The 24018-nt window shown below is 37.6% G+C and overlaps 1 protein-coding gene across 4 annotated transcripts in view; it reads right to left on the bottom strand.

The window, feature by feature from the left end:
* Btk (tyrosine-protein kinase Btk29A) overlaps positions 1-24018 on the bottom strand; it is a 39217-nt gene that overhangs the window by 6755 nt on the left and 8444 nt on the right. Inside the window, exons 3-12 of one of the 4 annotated variants that reach the window (XM_074109320.1) lie at positions 19540-19671; positions 15810-15903; positions 14223-14432; positions 5088-5158; positions 3603-3680; positions 3458-3522; positions 3146-3211; positions 2649-2777; positions 1807-2000; positions 437-608 (exon numbers count right to left, since the gene is read on the bottom strand). In XM_074109320.1, the coding sequence (XP_073965421.1) occupies positions 437-608; positions 1807-2000; positions 2649-2777; positions 3146-3211; positions 3458-3522; positions 3603-3680; positions 5088-5158; positions 14223-14432; positions 15810-15903; positions 19540-19671 (1211 nt within the window). Of the gene's footprint in view, positions 1-436; positions 609-1806; positions 2001-2648; positions 2778-3145; positions 3212-3457; positions 3523-3602; positions 3681-5087; positions 5159-5358; positions 5480-8527; positions 8877-8921; positions 9130-14222; positions 14433-15809; positions 15904-19539; positions 19672-24018 lie in introns of those variants that run through there. The other 3 variants (XM_074109330.1, XM_074109348.1, XM_074109338.1) reach the window with 3 other exon arrangements.

The following is a 24018-nucleotide window of genomic DNA, read 5'->3' as shown; positions in this document are numbered from 1 at the left end:
TACGTGTCTGGCAAACGCAAATGTCGAAGTGACTACGTCGAAACGAAGGTTCAGTTAACAAGAGTTCAAGCGTGTACAGAAGAGAAAGACTGTATCCATGATGTAAAAAGGTAGCAAAATTCAGTCTTACTCTTACGCGCAAGTTATCACTTCACTTGACTTATTCGCGGAAATATTTTAGTGAGCAAAATAAATGCATAATTTTTCGAGCGGGAGCAACGGAGATGCCAATAGCGCAGCCCGACCTGGCAAAGTACACGACCTGACTGAACACGGCTAGCACGTACATGTAAAACTTTCTAGACTCCAGGAGTTTCTCTGTTGGATCTAAGCATTTTTTTTAGGTCAAAGTACCTAAGTAACCATGCCTCAGTCACCACTGAGAATGCTGTACTGGCATGCAAGAGTTGACATACTAGCCAGCTACTCTACTCACGTCATGACTTTGGCCTCCTCAATGAAGTCGTCTTCGGACATGGTGCCCTCTTTCATCATCTTTACGGCGGTGTCGATGCGGCCGCGCCACTTGCCGCGCCGCACCACCCCGAACTGCCCTGCGCCCAACTCCTCAAGCAGGACCAGCTCCGAAGGATCTATCTCCCATTTGTCTGCAATTTGAAAAACAGTTTGTTGTAAATTAATACAAATAACGGGTGTATCTAATAGTGCAACTAAGAAACCCGTACGAAAAATATAATCGATACATAAAATAGATTTAGACTCGAACCTTTTCTGTGGACATGACAAGAATTAAAAGTCCAATCAATCAATCAAATCAGCTCACATCCACCCACTGCTGGGTAAAGGCCTCTTCATTTTCACGGCACTTTGCCCGGACCTGTGCTAAAGGTCCTATACCTGATATTATTTAATTCAAGCAAACTTTGTATTATGTAAAAAGTCTAGCTACGTTTTACCACATACGATTGGATGGCAAACGAGCAAATGTGATTCCTGATGGTAAGAGATCACAACTGCCCATAAACATCTGCAACACCATTTAGAGAATATTGAAATTTAATTACCCTATTACATATTCTATTACCTATACTATTATATATTCTGTGACTTAACACTGTCACTTCAGTTTTTTACACTATTGTTCACGCGAATACCTAGATTATCTCGTCGCCACTATAATAACTCACTACAAGGGGTGTTCCACATATAAGGTGCCTGAAAACCGCAATGCACTACTCCAATTTCACAACTTCCAAATTTTATACCTTCATTTGTAAGTATTCACCAAACTACCTACATTGTCCATATATAAAAATATCTAACAGGTGTATAGAGACCTGTATCGTAACGCAGTGACGGCGAGCATCCGTCCGACATTATCACGAATCATAAACATTTTGACGAGCATTTACTAAAGCGTTCCCTAGAATGATTGTCTAAATGTTTGGGTCTAAGCATGGCTCTGTTCATTCAAAATTTTTAAAACGGCAAATGCTCGAATGCTCTTGTATATCTATCAGCATCTTTAGGGGCAAAGGAGTCACTGTCTGTTAGGGGGCTCTAACAATTGTAGGAGCCATATCTAAAGACAGCGAAGAAGTATGTTAGCTTTATATAATGAAACGGAGGCCCTTCTTTCCTGCTAATACCTGTTCCCATCTATACAGCCTCACAAACACACTCGTACGCACACGCACAGTCACACAACACACACATAAAACACACACGCACACACGCACGCACACATGCACGCACGCACGCACGCACGCACGCACGCACGCCCCTCGGTTAACGCTAATCATTGGATGGTGAAACAGCCCCTTAGACTCTTAGAGAAGCACTTACCGTGCGAGAGGCCAGCAGTGGGCGGCGCCGGGCGGTTGCAGGGCGTAGCCTTGAGCCGCGAGCACAAGCCGCCGCTGTTGTGTTTGTGGTAGTTTATCAGCTCGGGAATGTTAGCGCAGCAGTGCTTGTCCGACAAGTAGAACTCGCCGCGACTGTTCTGCTTAATGTGATAGTGTTTGGTCTGTGGGTGATTTCTGGTGGCAAAATAAATAAACGCATGTGAAAAATATCAGTCATCTGTTGATTACTACATTAATAATCTTAGAGTGGCCACAAGTGGAACTTATGCAGCACTGCATTTTTGTGGTTAGCTTATAGTGGTGCAAGCAATAGCTTCAGTACAACATCCAACATTTTTTATGTTAAACATAAAGCAGTGCGCCTATTCTAGACAAGTCCTAAACGTTCCAAGTGAATGCGGGATATGTAAAACAAAAATGAGATCTCAATCCTATTTTATTAAGTTTATATTTGTAGCGTTACCTATAGTAAAAAGCCACTTTTCTTTAACAAGCCTCTCTAATTTTACTAAAAACCAACTGATTATAAAAACTGTTTGTTTACTTACATGCTCTGTTTATGTACCTCTCTTTTCAAGGTAATTTATGTACCTAATTTAAGTTTAAGTTTTTCTACTTATACTATTATGTAACACTGTGGAACATGACTTCTATGTATTGAGGTGGGCGTAAACAGCTGCGACTCAGTTTATACTAATGCAGCTGCTTACGAACTTTTTGTTTTTAAATAACCATGTTATTATGTTCAATAAATTTTTTTGAATCTTTAAAGAATCATACAAAAACTGTCAAAAGATGTTAGTATTATAAAATGTAACTTACACTTTGGTGTAAAGAGACAGGGTGTACATGCCCTTGGTAGAAGAGTTGCGAACGACGAAACAACCCTCCTTGTCTTCCCCTTTGAGCAGCGACTCTGCGCGTTGCCGCGACATGTCACCGACGTACCATCTGCGAAATGTACAATTCAGTTTAGAAAAAGGAAACAACTAACAACAAAATTACAAAATGAAAATGTTCTGACACCGTATTGTTACATCAGGCTATTTTTACATTCGTGACAAAGTAATTCGACTTTGATATAATTTGGGTGTTGTACCATGTTAACAATTTATGGATCCTTTGGTCTGAAATGAAGTATTTATTTAATAAATAACTCTCATCATCATTATCATCCAAGCCTATATAGGTCAAAATGCTGGGCACAGGGCTCCTCTCAGAATGAGAGGGCTTGGGCCGTAGTTCCTACGCGGGCCCAGAGTAGAGTTATTTCCCGTCAAATCGTAATAGTAAACAAACAACTAAAACAAAATACTTACTCGTACTTCTGGAGGCCCAGAGTTTCTTTTTCTTTGACATAATTACTTGGAATGAATCCAACGGACCTGAAATCAAAATTCACTGAGTCATTGTCACTTCGACATAAAATAAAATTCAACATGTTTCTGTTGGGTCTACTGCGACTGTCGCACGAGCACTGGACCTTTGCGATGGAAACTAGCGTTCACGTAAATTAAAATAACTTACTGTACTATTAATTAAATTTTAACGACATTACTGTAAGCAATTAGTAAGTTAACCGAAGCAGTTTTTCTCATCAACAAATATTATGACTTAGTACTAGTACACACCCATTTTCGTCTTTAACTTTCCACCAATGTTCCTGGGAATCATCTATAACTTCGTACTCCGCGCCCTAGAAACAAAACCAATATGTAATTGACTACATTAAAACAACACACATTTTAAGAAAGTTAAGTATCTAATTAAAATTACCTTTTCTAGTGAGAGATCGCCATTTTCAATTGCCTTAAATGGATACAGGGCCACTACGACTTTAGCTCTTTGTTTTTCCTGAAAATAACACACAACACAATGTACAATATACTTAATGCACAAAATGTCATATAATAAGTGGACTATGTACTCGACTGGAGTCATATGTAACGTAGCGAAAATCCATATTTAAAACAAAAACCGGCCAAGAGCGTGTCGGACACGCCCGAAATAGGGTTCCGTAGCCATTACGAAAAAAATAAGTCATATTTTTCTAAGGATTTCGTATTTTGTACGGAATATTCCAAGTTTAGGTATATTTTATACCTTAGGCTGCTATTTACTCTTAAACTACTAATAATTCTCAAAACTTAACCGTTATAGGTTTCCTTGTAAGTTTGATATACTTACATCCTGAATTTTTTCAAAGTTGAATATTTTGCAAACAAATCAATGGTTTTAAAAGACCTATTCAACGATATCCCACAATACAAGGTTGGATGACAAAAACAAAAATCACCGCCACTTTACGTCTATGAGGTACTCTAAAAAAAAATTTCATTTTATTTTTTTATTGTGCCATTTTGTCGGCATAGTTTACATTATATATTCGTGCCAAATTACAGCTTTGTAGCATTGATAGTCATGGCGAAACTATAAGCCATAGCCATTTTAGCTACGGAACCCTAAAAATGATCATAAACTTTAAGAGGAAAGCGGCTACTTAATGAATGTAATTAATTACAGTAACAGTACAGTAATTTGATTTAATTGGTTTAATTTGTAATGATACTGTAGGTAATGCTAATGTGATTAATACATTCAGAAATTTCCTCTTAACTAAACTGATGCAGTAGATTCTTTATTGAAATGACTAAGTACCGTAAAATGAGGTTACTTTGCCTCCCACTGGGTAACTATGCTCCAGTTCTGTAGTTTGTTTAAATGTCTTGCACGTTGAAGTCCCGGTACCCGATACACTTCCCAATAAAGTGACAATACTGAACATCAATTTTTGCTTCGATATTTTCTTTTCTTTTCCTGTCAGACACCGTACAGTGATAATACAGAGTGCAATGATAATGATGGGGTAAAAATGCACCAAACGCCTCCTAGTATGAATTATGAATGAAATTAAATTCAGGAGCATAGTTACCGAAACGCCGGATAACATTGCTTAAAAAAATTAAAGTTTTTATATATATATTAAAACAACATTATGACGTAGTTTAAGCAAGCCGGCATGATAGTACGGGTGATCTACTTTACATAGATACATATATGAACATAACACAGTATAATTTTCAAAATAAAACAAAGATTACGAAATTTGGAGCAAATACCGGAGCAAAGTAACCTCATTTTACGGTAATTGAAAAACATTTATTTCTTTTTTTTTTGGACAGGAAATATCTGTGACAGTATTATCTCCTGGTCGGCTTTATTGGTTCCATTGACTGATTGAATTTTTTTATTCATTCATACCTTTAGTTTAGCTGATGGAGTACCGGGAGGCGCGCCGCCTCCCCCTGGCATGTTGACTACCGCTGTCACTGCTGTAAGAACAAAAAAAAAACATTTTTAATACAAGGTTTTTTGCTGACTAGTCTTTTTTTATGTCAACCTGACCACTAGAAGTCGATGCAAAATAACTTCCAGCATTCCAGCATTTTAATAAACATAAATATACGAGGTAAATTAAATAAAAGCTTTTCAAACACAATATATAAACACCATCAAAAAGAAAAAAAACTACCTATGACTAGATCGAGTGCCCACCGGGATAGGGTAAAAGATTATGTGAAGTGAATCCTCTGCATCTGTATCTACTTAGTAAATTAGTGAAAACACCCACGCACGCAAGCAAGCGTGACGCACGAGTAACCTACTCAATATCAAAACTTGTGTTTACCCTTAATATTTTTTTTTATCTGCTTATAACAGCGTGATGCGCTAGATCGTTAAAAATGTATATCGGCGAATAATATATGCAGACTTCAAGCTTGCTGTGGCTACGTGTGACCTTAGACTGACAGTTGACGAGCGCCCAATACCTATTCATTATATGCGTTAAAATTTAAGTAAACAGTATTTCGTTGCTAAGTATTTCTTAATTGTACATTTAATGAATGAAATTCTTTACGAATATTCGTTAAAAGATCTGCAAAAATAAACAGATACGGATATTCGGCACGTCATGCATTTCGGTCTTCGTTTATGAAGTGATATGGATGTTTTACCTACCTACCCCATACTATTGGATGAACGGGTATCCACCTTATGTTTCCCACCGAATACATAGATACAGGGCCTGGGTGACGCAGTCTATTTTTAGGTAAGGGCTTCGACTAGTTAGCAGCACCTGAGCAATATTCCAGGGTCATAGTTTACGAACTACGAAGCGACTGGGTGATATTTTCCTTAACGTGTATAAAGGTAATATCTGACGGTTCACTGGAGTGATTGCTTCAATCTTCTTTCATTACGTTTCATGGTCATTGGTCACTTTTGTGTTCAGAAGTGTCACTTTGAGTGAAACATGGAATACGAAACGCAAATATGATAAAAAAAATTAACCGTCCGACTTTACCTTTACATTATTAAATCTAAAACAAGATATCTCGACTCATTTTTACTCGACTACGGCAAAGTCAAAAGGAAGAGTAATGTTAATGACACATCCATTGCACCGAGATAGAGACGAAAGTACTGAGTAATACCTACTTGAAATATACTGGGTGGCCCATTTAGAAAGAAAATAAAAATACAAAGACAGAACCGACGACCAACGAGAGGGACGAACGGATTCGATTCCCGAACTCTATATGATTTTTTTTTTATCTATGAAAGCAGTTTTTGTCACTAAAATCGACAATATGGTTCCCGAGAACGGATCATTTCTATCTTATAGATTCTTGAATTACCTATACTAACCCGTCTAAATAAGCAATCAGGTATATTAGGATGACTTTGCAGATTTGGGGCAGACTATGATGAAAATGATACCTAATTTTAGAATGATTGTAAAGTGTGCTTCTGCTCGTTCCTTTTTGCTCACAGGCGATTAAAATCGCTGAGGATTGAAGATTGCGCCAGTAAAAGTATGACTATATTATCATTCAGATTATCTTTCAATATACGTATGTTTCAGACATTCACTTGCGACTACATATATTTGAAAGTCTTCCCCCTCCCGTGTCATGTCATCCTACATTCTAAATAGATGGTAGTTGATCAGAAGATTATTATCATTCCAGTGATATCCATCATCCTAAACAAATCCAATGCAAATAAACACAATTCAATGCGAAACGTAAACGCAAAAGTATAGCCACCAAAATAAGGTTTTTAAAATAGACAATGAATCATAAAAGAAATAAAAAGTGCTCGAGGACAATCGGATACCAAAATGCAATAAGATACTTTATCGAGTTTAAACCGAAGTGCACCGGTTCGCGCCCCGTTTACGACAATTATTTAAACCACAGACGAGAAAAGCAATCTGTTTAGTTACATAAAACTGAAAATAAATTTACTGATACAGAGTACTACAAGTACAGAGTACAAATAAAACGAGGTTGCCACTTTCTTTATATCTGTCACATTTTTGACATAAAATGCTTCAAAATGGTAGCAATCTTGTTTACAAAAACCGACCAAGTGCGAATCGGACTCCTTACATTCCGTACAATTTTATAAACATCTCTATCTATCTATGGACACCTAGTGTTAGCAGAGCTCCTCTCCTGAGCAAAATGTACGCCGATCATTTTAGATGGTTACTGACATAGGCTAAGCTTTTATGATTTTTTTAACCCCCGACGCAAAAAGAGGGGTGTTATTAAGAGTTTGACCACTATGTGTGTCTGTGTGTGTGTGTGTGTCTGTCTGTGGCGCCGTAGCTCTTAAACGGGTGGACCGATTTGAATGCAGTTTTTTCATTTGAAAGCAAGTTTTCTAACGATGGTTCTTAGACATGTTTTATCAAAATTAGTTCAGCCGTTTTTGAGATATTGAACTTTGAAGTGACAAAGTTGGGGTTTTCCAATTTTTAGTTGGTTAGGTTATTTCGTTAGTTGTGCTACAACTATAACATAAGCGCTACCTTCATACCACATTTCAAGTTACTAGGACAACTTGAAGTTAGAGCAACTTGAAAGAAAACGGTTACGGCAATTTGTATGGAAAATAGATTTTTTTTTTTCACTGCTTCAATGTATAAGTATTTGGTGTTCATTTCAGCATGATAGCTTCACGCGTTCCTGAGAAAAGAGTCTTAATAGACGAACACACAGGCAGACAACAAATTTGTCCTATAAGGGTTCCAGTTTTTCCTTTTGAGGTACGGTATCCTAAAATTGAGTTATCTTTCATCTGTTCTGGATATGAATTATGTAAATTTTGATCCACCACATTATTCATGGTATTTTAAAAATTCAAAGCGAACAGAATATGCCCATTAGTTCTATGTTTCTTTTAACTCCGCAGCGTTTCACAGCTATTGTACTCTACCAGTATACACAAAATCAAATGGTAATTTGTGTCTATTTTAAAGGCAAAAAACACATGTTTGTTACGACTCACGGGCAATTATGTGGCTACGAAGTAGGATTTAAAAGTTAGCGCCAGCGCTTGTATTTGTTAATAATTATACACTCTTATATTCACGCTAGCCTTGACTTATGCATTTCAAGCAAAAAAACCCAAGTACTTAAGTTTTTTTTAGAGGCAAAACTGAGCTGAAATTATGTTTAGATACGCTATATTTTTATTCGTGTTCCTAGACGGAACTAGTGTTAATTAAGGTATAGGCACTTTGAAATAATGCAGCATTAAACACAAGAAATACAAGACACCGTTGTGTATGACGTCAGAGCACAATAACATCAAGTATTAGGCTATACAGGTTATCAACAACAACAAACCATATAACTTTCTGTAGTGACGCAAGCACAGACGTAAATGACAAGACACGTGGATGAGCCTTTTCTACTTTCACACCAACTTATAAAGGGTAATTATCATTAAACAACAAATTAATGCGGTTGCAGACACCGAATGACAGTTGCAACAAAATATATTAGCCCGTTAGTGACATAGATGAAACGATCTCTCCACCAAATTAATGATATGAACCACACAGTTTAATCCACTTTTGCCAAAACAAAACTTCACAATGAACACTTTTGCTAGAATTACACCAAGATTGTTACATTACACCTGACCAAGACAAGAAAGTGAGTGCAACGAGACGGGTGAACGCAATCGCAACCGTTGGCGGCGAGGCCGTGGAAATAGAGGTCAGCCGAGTATGCGTACCCTCTAGCGCTGGCAGGAAGGACGAAAGCGACAAGCACGGGATCTTGGACTTCTTCTTGGTGACCATGGCTTCGGGCTCGGTTTTGTTCTGCAGCATGGGGACGGGAGCTCGGGCCGGACGTCCGCGCGACAACTCGCTGCGACTGCCGACTAACGTGTCAATGTACCGTATCCGCGGTAAAGCGCGCTTCATACTGATCAACTCAATCATGGCTAGCGGTTTTTTCTGCTGTTTTTAACAACAATATATTAGCATCACTTGTAAGTAGGTAACTAATATGTATAATAAATTCTTGGAAGTCTTATTGTATGGAGTTGTTTGACAGGTAAATAAATAGACCCGGTGACAATATATGAAAATGTACTGTAAGAAAAAATGTGTGACACAAGCATAAAATTCACAAAAACTTAGATTATTATGTTTACTTTATGTTTTGGGAATAAACTCTGTAAGTATAACGTATATGATAACCATTCACATTAAACAATACTCGTAACTGAAATAACAGGATCTTTGTTAGACATCGCCTAACTGGTCAATCGTAAATGTCTTAGTGGATGTCGAATTAGGGCCCTGACATAACTCGTTTAGGATGATTTTGATTAATCACCTAAGCAACTAATTTCATATATGAACTAGTTATATATAACAGATCATCGATCAGTTTATTACAAATTATAGTAATTTACAGTCTATATAAATTTTATAAAGGCTTAACGTCGTCAAAAAGTTATCTTGAAATAAAAATAGGTACGACACAAAACAGATAACGAGGCTTTACATTCGTCGAAGCTACGTACCGAGGCTTCAAAGATGGTCGCGGCCTACATTCACCATTCGACGCGGGCGCAGACGGCGTTCGATCTCGCTTTCACTTATTTACACTGTACACGATAGAAAGAGACGGATAGATAATCGTACGTCATCAACGACTAATCGACTTGCTTGTAGACACATCTATAGTATAGCACGGGGAGTATAGCAGCCTTCCGCAAGAACCTCAGCAGACGCCTCACAAATTAAACGTTGTGGACCTATCGTTTTCCTTATCTGATAGACAATTTGAGCAATTAGCCTGATAACATATTACTAGATGGGTCTATAACGAGGAAGGAAATCCGTGGTCACTGATCATATAACGGATACTAGCTCGCCTTGGCTGCCAAATCAAATCAATAAAGACGTCACGGTTAACTATTTAACAAATAAATTGGGCAAACAAAAAGTAAAACGAGATCTGATAATTCAAAAACCAATAATTAAGTATAATAAAAAATATTTTAATTTCAACAAAAACAAAATACAAAGCATATCGGTATTTTCAAACCTCTTTTCTGTCATTAATGCTTTGAGGAAAAATCAGAGTGCCGCGTAAAAATTCCGAAACTTTATTTCACAGAACTGATCTTGCAAAACACTGTCAGCTCTGCTCGTGGTCTGACTCCCCATTAAGTTTTATCAACATAAGTGATTTGAATACTTACCTACCCAAATTTAATTGGTTTGGGTTCTTTGTTAAGATCATAAAAAGCACTGACAAAAGGTACTGGGTAGGAAAATAATTATAAACCGATAAAGAAGTTACTAACGAGTATATGGGTTTTATTTTCCCTATTTGGCCTTGAGGTTAAGCAAAAAGCTTGCAAATTAGGAGAATTTGTCATTTGGTAAACAGAGATAAAATTAAGAGACAAAAGTTGGACTTAGGCCTCCCCTACCTACCCAGACCTACAGTTGCCTCAGTTGGAAGCGGCTTACATCCACCGTGAACCCGCGGCTTTAATCAAGCATCATCAAGTTGGTGGACGTTCTACGCTGCGCTTGCCGATCCGCGGTCTCCACTTGAGAATCTTTCGGCCCCAACGACCATCTGTTCTCCGTGCTTATCACAGCGTACATTACAGCGCACAATTTTGGAAATTTTCCAACATCGGTTGCCGGTTTGTCTCAAATAATAAATTAAAAAAATTCCTGTTAAGAATCGCTTGACACATACATGTTTCGTCAGCTAAAACAAAAAAGTAGAGTGACACAATATAAACAAGGGAAAACCAGATATTTCAATTAGGATGCGACCTTTTAAGTGACTGTTTTAAGTAACACATAGAAAACGGAACCCTTCGGTATCCATTGACGCCATACGAAGTCGTTTGTACTGTAAAACATGTATTTATGTTTCGACGTCGATTTTATGATGTAGTGTAGACAAATAATTATGCTCCCACAGGATAAGGACTTAACTTCCACAGGGGCGAAACGGCGGGCGCAAGCTAGTAAATAGGTAGGTACATATTGCCGGATCAGAAAATAAGATCCGAAGCAGAAACAAACTTCAAGGAGCTTACCGCGGATTACACGCGTTGCGAAGAGCTTAACACCTCGACATTGTCTACCGAGCGGCACTATGGCTTTTTTCTTCACACATGCCGATATTGACGTTGTAAGTACTTTAAAATGAATCATTTTCTATAATTAATCTAATATGTAATTTGAATTCACTTGAACGCAATGCGGCAATGCGACATTACATTGGTATAGTTTGAAATAGAATGAGGAAGGGTAAAGGAAAGTGGTATTTGAGTCATACCAACCATTGTGTAGATGAGTGCTCAAATGTGTACTTATTTATAATTAGACTCTAGTACAGTTATTCAAATTGTAACAGAACCTGGTTCGGCTACGTCCAGTGAGTTAAGCTTATAAAATTAATCGACTTTGGCCACGTCATTCCATTCCAGTAAGTAACTATTTCTACTACTACGGTAGAAAAGGTGGTGATGAATGGCCGGACTACCAGGATGTCACTACCAGATTATTGTACTGTCACGCAATTTACATAAGTTGGTATACCAAATTTCAAGTTAATCCAACTACTGGAAGTTGGTCGAATTTAACTTGCAAGATTTCATTACATACAGACAGACAGACAACGGGACAGGTGAAACTAAATAGAAGCTTGTAAAAAAACATACAATCGAAAATAGAACCTCCTCCTTATTTTGTTCAATCAGTTAAAAAGGGGTATGTCTAAAAGTATGTACGTAACCATTGAACATTATTAATGAAGAAAATTCTTATTGTAAAGTGAATGTTGTATGTAAGTAAGTAGTGAAATGCTCAGTCTACGTTTCTAAATTATAATAAATAAATATCATGGGACACTTGCCACCAATTATGATATTGTTTTATATTATTTGTACTTTTACGAATATATGTATAGGTATAGCAGTTTTTAGAGTTCCGTTGTCGAAACGAAAAAACAAAACCCTATAGTTATTACTTATATTTAAATACAGTTTGTATGCTTTTTTCGTATCTGCTACGGAACCTTGGTTTGGGAGTGTCCGACACGCTACCAAGGACCTAGCTATATGGATATTGCGGATATAAGTACTATATTATCTCATTCGTGATGGAGAGAGATACGGAACCCTAAAAAGTTTCATTGTAATGTAGAGGAGATTTTATTAATATTAGAGGACGCAAAGGTAACTCGGCACGCTACTCGGACTCGAGGTCTAATTTTGAGCTGGGACCTCAGTGACTCCCAAAGGTTGTGAATGTGAAGACTTCAAATAAAAACAATATTTTTTAATAGATTTTTTTGCTGACTGTTCTATAATTGTCATCAAAAACTACATATCCGTACCAAATTTCAAGTCGATACCCTTAACCACTGAGGAATTCCGTCCTGCGGAGACGATCTTGGCCGGACTACCAGGACGTTACTACCTAATTTACATTCGTATTGTCACCAGATTTACATAAGTCAAATTTAACTTGCAAGATTATATAAGTTCATACATATATACAAAATAATAATAATAATAATAGATCACGTTATTTATACTAACATATGTTTCTTTTGTATTCAATGTAATAGATGATTACTGAGTTCAAATGCGGCCCTGGTTTACCTTTGCGAATTCGGTATCGTTACAGAAACATTTAAATCTAAATAAATTGGAGAAAATTTCATAAAATAGTAGGCCTTACTGGTGATATGAGATCCCGTCTGCCTTTCTGGCGTTTCGGGTATTATTAACGCACTTTTTTAACACGCAAGACGGCATTTTTTACCATAGTTTTCCCTGACAATCTCCTGTCACGGACGTCAACAAACTAAAGTGCGACAGTTCACCAAATCGCGTTGTGAACTGCTGTGATGCGCCGTTTTACTCTATGAAACATGCAGTCTATCTATAGATAGATGTCGATGTACGTAACTTTATTAATTCAATTCAATACCAAAACACTGTTTCGCTTTTAAAACATATTTTAACAGCTAGGTAACAAAACGAACTTATTTTATGACGAGAGACAAAGACCACGACATTATTAGGTAAACATCTCCAATCTCCATTTATAAAGTGAGTGAGTTAGGCAGACGATGCTGACAAGGTAAATTTTGTCTACTCGTGAATATGTTGCATGCAGTTGTCAAAATATTAGGAGCTCATTAAGAAAAAACTACTACGTCATCTATCAATATCAAATTCGTCTTAATTTCATCATTAGGATACCCGTACAAAGCCGGGGCTGGTGGCTAGTAAAAAACCGGCCAAGTGCGAGTCGGACTCGCGCACGTAGGGTTCCGTATCATTATTTATACAACATTAGACATTCATTAGCAAAAAAAAGGCAAAAAAAATAAATTTGTTGTATGGGAGCCCCCCTTAAATATTTATTTTTAAAGTCATTATACAACTAATGATTCTGTGAATATTTCAAGCGTCTACCTGTTGCCGTTATTAATATCAAGCAAAAAACAGTAAAACAATCACGTTTGTTGTATGGGAGCCGCCCTTAAATATTTATTTTATTCTGTTTTTAGTATTTGTTGTTATAGCGGCCACAGTAATACATAATCTGTCAAAATTTCAAGTGTCTAACTATTACGGCTCAAGAGATAGAGCCCTGTGACAGACGGACGGACAGACAGACAGACAGACACCGACAGACAGCGAAGTCTCAGTAATAGGGTTCCGTTGGCACCCTTTGGGTACGGAACCCTAAAAAGTAACGCTTAACTAGCAAGACGTTCAAAAAGTATCGGTTCAGTTTTCCAAATGATGCCATTACTATTCGTCTTACTAACTGTGGACGGGTGCTTCGGGATTAAAAATACCATGACCATGAACTGCTATACCAGTAAAATTGTTCCAGTAGTATGACAGTGCGGTGCTTGATCGATCTCGTGTAACTCGTTATGATTCTGACCCCACAATACATCGCTACTGGAACGATTTTACCGGATTAAAGTAACCAGGGCCTAAGGAAACAAACAAGACAACACTCACTTGTAATGTTATCACCGCTCCTATTGTCCTTGACGACGTTCCAGATGTCTTTGGGCTGGATGATCTCGAAGTGGGGGTCGGGCAGCGGCCAAACGGCGGCGAGGGCGCAGCCGGGCGCCGACCGCCGCTCCGCGTCGCAGCACGCCCAGCGGCGCGCCGCCCAAGCGGCCGGGTGGTAACGCGCGCGAGGCCGCCCAGACACTACGCACACTGACAAACAAACACACGGATCTAGTGAATAATGTTTTGCCATCGTATTTAAGCGGAAAAGTTCGTACAGTTTGATTAATTCGAGTTAACACTTGACAGGTGGGCGTGCCTTCAGTCAATTTTCAACTTTGATGTCATACAAATAAAGCGATTTTTAGTATACCGCTACCCACGTTTAGAGATTATGTAAAAACTATTTTATTTGTATGACGTCAAAGTTGAAAATTGACTGAAGGCACGCCCATCTGTCAAGTGTTAACTCCAAGTAATCGTACTGTATTTATCTTGCTTTCTCCGTAAACTTCAGTAAGCTAGTTGAGAAACCAAGATGAATCCGAACTTATCCGACTAAATACAATGGTAAAACATTAATACATCTGAGGCCGTATTGACTAACGTTTCTGGACATGCAGTGGAACATAGAACCTGCTAAAAAACACTGGAGAATCCCGAATCTTGAAACTAGATCATGCAAGAACGATTAACTAATGGCAAGCGACAAAATAATTCAGGCGCGTCACTAATCAATAATCATTAAATCTATGTACATACCTATTCTATTTACGAGTATACGCCATTAATTTCGTCCATGGAATACCGAAAATACGTTTGACCAAAAGCCGGAGACTGCAGTACGTTATAGTTAAAGTAACTTGGTGAAACTGACCCTAAATGTAACCAGCTTTCGTTCGCCTAAAAATTAGCCTAACTGATCCTAACACTTATCCCAGCAGGGCTACTACGAAACTCGAAGTTCGTATCGTGCAGTCCCACTGACACTTATACTATTTAATACGAGAGCGAGAGGGACGGTACGATACGAACTTCCGAGTTTCGAGTTTCGTAGTAGCTAGCCTGCCCTGTCTATACGATAAATTCATGTCCTTTAAGTAAGTAAAGCGGCTTTATAATAATATCTCAAACATTTTACTCTCATGTCATACCGTGGGAGGCAAACCAATGGAACTGCCGAAAATCCTCATTATCAGAAATTTGACTACGGCGCTACGGGACTTTGACACAATGCTAAAGCTCCCTCAAGGATCAGAAACAACCGCAAAAACCGCAGTAAAGCTTGTGGCTTACAAACTTTGTTTTAAAATCTACGACGCATTTGGAACAAAGTCCCAAGTTAATTTTAATCTGTCGTAATACCGTCAAAAGATCCGTTTTCGACTTGAGAGTTTCGCCACATGTAGGTAAATATATCAATATCCTCTTAAGCATTCACTGAGGAACACGTATTATTATTCAAAGAAATCTTCTCAGTTATTAAAAACTAAAGTATATCCACTAATGTACTTTTGCAACATCAAGGAAACCAGTATTTACAAAGTGGTTTTCAATTATTTTCGCATTTGTTTTAGATAATCATACCTGTTCTGATCGCGTTGATCCACTGTAATCGCTCGGTGTGGCTTCCCGCGACGAGGTACAACGTGTAGTCTGTATTCTGCTCCGAGTAGCCCACCTGTACACACCACAATACTATGAACGCACAAAACAAAGGAAAGATCCACTGAATAGTAACTACTGAGTATAGTCTCGAATAACGTGCAGAGGGTGGCAAGGGCTGGCCGGCATTTCGCCAGACGTCACGTCTATAAATCAAAGGACATATATCATGTCAAGATAACTGAAACTTCATATTATCAATGCTTTGCCGTTAGCATCTCTATCGTGACATATTTTAGTTAGTAGCTTTATATGATATGACAACTAGTCAATACAATTTTCAGGTTTATTTTATGAGAAATCAGATGTACAGTCTTCGTAAAATTCATATAAATCAAAATAATAACAATGTAATCCACTCAATCTTACTGACCTAACCTGATCTGGTCTTATAGGTGAGTATCTTTGTTTATTTTTTACGTTTTCACGTTTAAGGCTTACTCAACCGATCGTGATGAAATTTGATATGGCGATAGTTTTAGACTTAGAATATAGGAAAGAAGGACGTCGATAGTCTTTATCACAGACAATTGTATAGTTCCGGCAGACGCGCGATAAATGATAATTATTCGCAGACGAAGTCGCGGGCAACAGTTAATTAAGTATTAATAAAGGAAAGTTGAACATTAGGTACTTTCAAAGAGCGCAGGTCGGCAGTTATGTAATCCTGAAAGGTCGAAAGTCAGTAAACGTAATTACGAACAAGTTAATTGTACAATTCAATTACACAAGTCCTAACTTACGTCAACTTTCATAGTATTCAGATACCTACAGTTTTTACGATGTGCTTATTTAAGTTCGTTTAGGTTAAGTTTTACGATAAATTACTTTTTAACCCTCGACGCAAAATTAGTTGTTATAATACAAGCTTGACCGCTATATGTACGTGTGTTACTGTTCATCATAGCTCCCAAGGAGATCGACCGATTTTGATGTAGTTTTTTAAAATCGAAAGCTAGTTTATTAGAGATGGTTCGATGATGGTCGAATGGTGATTGGCCAATCTTAATTAAAATCGACTCAGCCGTTTTCGTGGGTTTTCAACTTTTTAAACTTGGTATTTTTTTACTTAAAAGTGCGTTTTAAACCGAAAGAAAACAGTCAGAGGGAACAGGGCCAACTGGATACGTTTTGTTTAATAGTAGCACTATACTTGTGAGCACAAACGTGATGACAATACCCGTCAAGTGACGAACAAACTCTACAATAGAACATTATGATCGTCTCCATTTGCAAAAAAAACTTAACAGATTATACCTACTCATTCGTTTAAGTTGTGGTTGTCGTTGTTAAAGTATAAATAAAATGATACAAAAAAATCCTGTAATCGTCGTGAGTGCTTGGGCAGCGGCAAAAAGGTTGGTCACAAAATCGTCATTTATGCACACATTTATTTATTTATTTGTCACTAAAAAAATACAGCATTCATTACAGTAAAAACCAATAATAATATTTAATATTAATATAAGACACTTTCGTCACTTTTCAGGAATTGTAAATAATAAATAAACAATATTGTGTTGCTCTGAAAATAAAGATTTTATTGTAGTAGGTTCTTACATACGCATAAAACATGAAAAACACTAACTTAAATCATTATCCTACCTGAAAATAAAGAAACGACATTTAAAGTCTATTATTAAGTTTAACAATTCCTTTTATATTTAGTTACTTATTGTAATATTTAAACATTATGTGCAATCACGATGAATTCTACTTCTGTCACTCCAAATCCAAACATAATCTGCTTTACTGTATTAACCGTCATAGAGCGCACCATAAACTAAAGAAATAAGTTTCTTTACATTAATAATTATTATAATGTTTTAATGTACATACACAGATAACTACAAATAACCTAACCAACTTCGAAAAGTTCAAAGTTCAATATCTCAAAAACGGCTGAACCACTGCAAGGATACTAGCTTTCACGTAAAAAAATCGCATCGAAATCTGTATGGGCCAGAAAGACAAGACAGACATTGGCGTTAAACTTAGAACACCCCTCTTTTTGCGTCGGATGTTAAAAACACAATAACTACACAAGGGCGTCGTCAGTTTCTTCATAACTGTCACACAGATGAGCTAAAGTGGTGATATGCATCAATTAAATATGTATTAAAATTTCAGTTCCTCTGTCATCCCTATTCCAATGCCGTACAGGTGAAGTTCATCAGGATTTTCGTCGTGTTTTATCGGAAAAGTTCGTCTTTGTCGTTCTCTCTCAATTAGCTTCAGGGACAGCTGTTTTGACGTTTGACACTAAATAATAAAGTTCCTCATAATATATATTAGTGGATATGAAAATGTCACTCATGCATTTAATACCTACAATAATTATTGATTGACACTTCGGGTGCCGTCTTCCGACTTTTCAAGATAGAAATATGTGCACTGTAACTTTACCTATTCTATATCGATCGTTGCATACACGACAGTATAAACATGTCACCAGCACTCACGTCTAGCTAACTATGCCTTAGCTCAGGGCGTGGCCTATTATCCGGCACTCGCTGCGCTAGGCTCATCAATATCCTGTAGATTCAGCAATAATGATGCCGAGGCTTCACTGGGACGTATACATATATTTATACCTATCTACATTTTTAGGATTCTGTACCTCAAAAGGAAGAAACGGAACACTTGTCTTATAGGATCACTTTGTTCCCCTTGTCCGTCTGTACGTCTGTCAAAATCCTTTTTCTCAGGAACGCGTGGAGATATCAAACTGAAATGAATATACACTCAGGTTCGCTACCTCTGGAAGCAGTGATTGTACGGAATCCTCGGTGCGCCAGTTCGACTCGCACTTGACCTGTTTTTTTTTCACTTAAGATTTTTCGGAAGAATTTTGATCCATGAATCCTCCGTTAAAAACGTAGTCATATTTTTATACCATAGTAATGTATAGTTTTAGGTTAGATTGAGAAAGTTAAAAATTAAACAGGTATATACACTTTAAAGGAAACTATCAGAATTCCCAAAGACGTAACTTTGTTGGCAGTTACTGCTGAACTGACCCAACTGAATTAACACATTTAAATCGTGTTTAAATCCTACGAGAACTCTACAGTAGGCAATGCAATTTAATCCGTAAATCCTTTAATGCTCTTCAGCACAGTTATTGCGGGCTGGGTCGGAAGTGAATTCCGAAGTGGCTTTTAATTTGTAAATAATGTAACTTAATAGATAAAAGGATTGTGACTGTTTTATTTTAACCTGAGTACAAGTAAACAACGAAAATTACGTTAATCACGCATAATTTGCTTTCATCTCTAGACTTAACTTTCTGGCGCACCCATTTTATGTTTTCCGATCGAAATTATCGAAGGAACGTGTGCGCTAGGCTACAGAATTCTGAATCTGAATTCCTGATGAGGAACCTCAGCAGGAAAATATACTAATCATAAAATAGGTAAATCGGTAATTAATTATCAATCAATCAAACTGTCTACTCCCATTTTGACGGGTAGCGTAAAAGAATAGGAACCGCTATATACATTTTGTTCGTTCCTATAAATAGGTATGTACCTAACTAATGAACAAAAGACAGGTACCGCTGCACAAATAATTTAGACAAAACATCAATAATGTTTGCACGGCGTTGACGGTATCTCCTAAAGGAATGAAGAATAGCAAAAGGTTTTCTTACCTGAAAAGGGTACCTGAAGAGTGGGCTTTTGTCACTGTCGCCTTCCGGGATTTGCTTACTGAGCTCGTCGAGTTGAGCAAGCTCTACCGTGTGGATCGACTCTGTCTCAATGCGTCCGCGCTCCTTACGCTTCTGTTGAAGTTAAACAAGTGTCAGGAGTCTCTATCAAAGTCAAAATATCTTTATTCAATTTTGGCATAACAAGCACTTATAAATGTCAAAAGTCTACCACCGGTTCGAAAAAACCTCTGTTGAGAAGATCTCTGCAAGAAACTCAATGAGATATTTTTTTAAACAAATCTACAATGATATTTAATTACTTAATTACATCAAAAGGATTTAATAGTTAACACAACTGTTAAAAAAAAAGGTTTATTATTTTGTTTTTAGTTTTTTCGGCGGTAGAAGTATTCCGTAGCTTGCGTTCGGAGCGGAACATAACTACGAACTAAATACAGCTCTACAATGACAAAATGCAACCGCTTAATTCGCCAAGTTGCGAAACTGGAATGAATACTAAGTAAGTAGTTTGTGAAAATAGTTGACGTATGAGGCTTGGGAACACTAACAGTCCTATCGCGTCCACAGGGGGGCGGAAAACGATAAGAGCAGCGGTTTCGCTGGCAGCAGGCCAACTTACCAGCATCCCGCGCGTAACACACGATACCAATTACGGCCTGAATAGTACTACAGAACGGACAGGAATTCCCCTATCGCAAACGTTATCACACGCTAAGTTTTATCTTGTGGAATACGGAATATGTCATATTAGATTTAGCCCGCAAATTCCTCACAAGAAAAACGTTGGCAGACAATAGGACAAAATATGGGTTATGGGTATCAAAATATGAGTTAGATGTTAGACATTGTGTAGTTTTTATCACTGTTTTTTTTTTAACGTTCTGCAGATTACGACACATAAAATATTTACTCCTTTATTACAATGTTCGTATATTATGCACTGTAGGTAGAGTCAGAAAGATGGTTCCACAAAGAGAATTCACAGAACTTGATTGATATGACTAACTCATGTGGTTAGGAAGTCACGAACCTCTCGGTAAAAATTTACCTACCAAACAAAGTAAAGCTGTAATTAAATTAACATTTGCAAATGTAAGAATTTCAAACTACTGAATCCAACTATGAAATTTGCAATTAAATAAAAAGTCTGGCCTTGCTAAATTCACAATTTTACCCTTTTTCAATTTTAACCGACTTCAAAAAAGGAGGAGGTTATCAGCAATTCGGTTGTATTTTTTATGTTTGCTACCTCAGAACTCCGTCATTTATAGACCGTTCTGAAAAAAAAAAATATCGTTCGTATAGACATAGCTTCAATTAGGTCCCATAAGCACCAAAACAGGATCTGATGATTGGATCTTAAGGAAATCGAGGGAACTCTTCAAATATTGTAGGGACACCTATAGTAATTTGGATATATTTAGTAACTCGTGCAAGAGCAAAGAAAGAAGAAGAGCAAATGAAAATCAACATTTGGTGAAGTGGATTCTTTCGTAAAAGGTGACGAGCAGTTGACATTAAACTAATTTATCTTAATTATTTAAACAAGTTTGAAAAAAAAATTATAACAAAAGATTGAGCCGAAAACCATGAAACCATGAAAATAATTTGAAGATTTGAAGATTGAAGCCCAATATAATATAGTATGTAGGTTGAGGACTATAAGTCCACTCATGCTGGCTCGTGCTGAGGCACCGACTTCAGACTTGTTAAAAACTATTTTCATGGTTTTTTGTAGTCGGTTAAATTTTTTGTTATAAAATTTTATAAAAAACAACTCTAGATCAAAGTACCTCTACGAATAAAATCAAAATTCAATATATTATTACACCGTATCATAAAAAGATGACGCCTAAACAAACAATCGCACATTCGAATATCTAAGAATCAGATTGGAAAGGATATTGACACGGCCAGAAAATGAGGTTGCCTACTCAAACAACCGTGAACGGAACAGAGTAATAAAACAGCTAAGAGGATTTCCCTGCGGGAGGTGAACCGTTTCTGTTACAGGAACTCGCTAAACCAATGTCCGCTATCCCATTCCCGATTCGGATTGATCAGAAAACTTGTATATTCGATAAGAATATCTCAGCAAAGTCGCGGCAGTGCTAGTTTCTTTACACAACCAGATCTCAATTGGCACTCAAAGACGCAAATATTGGATGATGGTACCTATTTCCCTAAAGTAATTCGTCAAATTCAGAGGATTCCTGACGCCGCGCCGCAGTCGAGCGAACAACATAAGAAAAGACTTAAACAATCAGTAACAAATAATAACTCAATAAGGCGTGTTAAACGAAGAGCTTCATAAAGTTTGCGAAATGGAATTTAACCGAATCCAATGACAAAGTTGGATCTTTAATAATCAGATTCTATAACTTTCGGCCATTGTTATTCTCATTATCATCTTGTTTTTCACAAGAACACAACAAAAGAAGGATTAATAGATATTAATATCAGACCATAGTAAATATAGCCCCCTTTGTGTTAATTATTTATTCGCCACTCAGTTCACCGAAATGATTAGGCCAACAATGGTTCCCGTAAACATAACATACATAATATTTGTGGCTATTCCTAAGATGAATAGTCGCTTCGAAGAATATTTACGTCTGCCTTATTCATAGATCATTAAAGGCAATTGCGATCTAGATCCCTTAAAAAATATGTCTAAAATAACATAAAATAAAATACACCAGAAAACAGAAAATTCATGTGAACGCTCGCAGTGGATGTCCTGAGATTCAAAATAGTTAGACTTAGGTATCCCTAGGAACTGAAATTGAAATATGCCGAAATTGTGAGTATTTTTCAAACAATTAGCGCGCGAGTCTCGGAGGGCTCTCCATTAAAATGGCTCGGGTAACGAGGGGACCGCGCGTTGAGCGACGCAGTGTCGTGTCATGACTACACATACATTAGTGCGGTGAGGGGTTGTTCCCTCTATTATACTTGTGATTGCAGTGTGCACTTCGCAACCAACGCGTGCTTCGCAAAAGTAGAGCTTCGTTCTTGTATTAAACAAAAATAAAATCAAGCCTTAATTTTCAACGTTCGTTCGTATTTTCGTGAGTTTCTAGGAAAGCCGTGGTGTCCAAATTTGAAAACCATTTTTCGACCACTTCCTGGTATCCGATTGAGCCGAAATTTGGCATAGGTACTGGCAATACAATAATCTTGTAGAGAAATCGTAGTGGTCCGGCCAGGATCGTCTCCGCAGGACGGAACTCTTCAACGGTTAATGGCATCGACTTGAAATTTGATACGGAAACGTAGATTGGATAAAAATGCAAGTACAGTCAGCAAACATTTTTTTTTTCATTAATAAGTTTAGAAAATGGCCTCGGCAACATTGTCATGTCTCGTGTTCTCATTATAATAGATGTACTTCAACATATCTTTATAGGAAATCGAGGATTAGTAAGATAAGAATAAGCCATTAGGAGATACTGACCTGACTAATCTAGGCACAGTCCGGGGTTACATCTAACTAATCTCCAATTGATGAAATACTTTTAAAGCAAAAAAATCTTAAAGGCAACCTTCAATTAAATACAGCAAGGGTTCAAAGAAACCAGACCTTGGATTCAAGAAAACGATTTGATTCAGAGTCACTCGAGAGAAAATGATTTGATTATAGATTAGTAGATTACACACTTTGCCTGCCAAAAACATCAAATATCCGAAAAGTGTAGATGCAAAAAATCCTGTGAGTCACATTGTGAGTTTATTTACTAGACACATCAATTAAATAAGAAAAGTGACCATTTTAAGCCGCGTACCAAATTGGTTCTGCGTAGGCGGATACTTTAAAAGGAATGCGCACAAATCTGGTACATCTGCTGGTTGATATATCAAAATGATGAGACAAACTTAGGTGACGTGAGTGCAGATGGTCGGAGGGACGTGTTACGCGGAGATATGCAGATATGAGGTGGTAATTACCAGTAGTGAGGTGCAGGAGTGCGAGGACGAGCGGCGGGCGTCGCGAGCCGGTGCGATACTGGCGGCGGGCGGTGGGACACACCCAGCTAGCGCATGCGCGAACAATCGCACCCCATACATACACCGTCTAACGCAGACTGGCTTTACGACATACCCCGTCGCAACATGTCTCGGACTTTTCTTATGGAACTATTCTAAACTGGACTAAGCTGTTCGCGATTTCGAGCGTGACACTCCCGGGAAATTAATATCGGTTTTTTTTCTGCCATTAACACGAGTAAGTACTACCTATGGCGAATATTTCGCGAATTATTCTAGCACATGAAATAATTATTTGAGCTTACCTTAATCTGTTCAACTGTTTCGGGATGACTTGGGATTCAATAAAATTACCTACCTAAGTTCAAGCACATTATAATTTATCGCGGAAGTCCCTTGTCTTAGGGTCTCCCCACATCTATCGACGCGGAATCGGCAAAAGCTGATAGAAATAAGTTTTTAGTAAAAAAA

This window comes from Choristoneura fumiferana, chromosome 2 (genome assembly GCF_025370935.1).
Source record: "Choristoneura fumiferana chromosome 2, NRCan_CFum_1, whole genome shotgun sequence".
NCBI classification, from domain to species: domain Eukaryota; kingdom Metazoa; phylum Arthropoda; class Insecta; order Lepidoptera; family Tortricidae; genus Choristoneura; species Choristoneura fumiferana.
The sequence above is the reverse complement of the archived record's forward strand: the minus strand, read 5'-3'. Positions and strand labels throughout refer to the sequence as shown.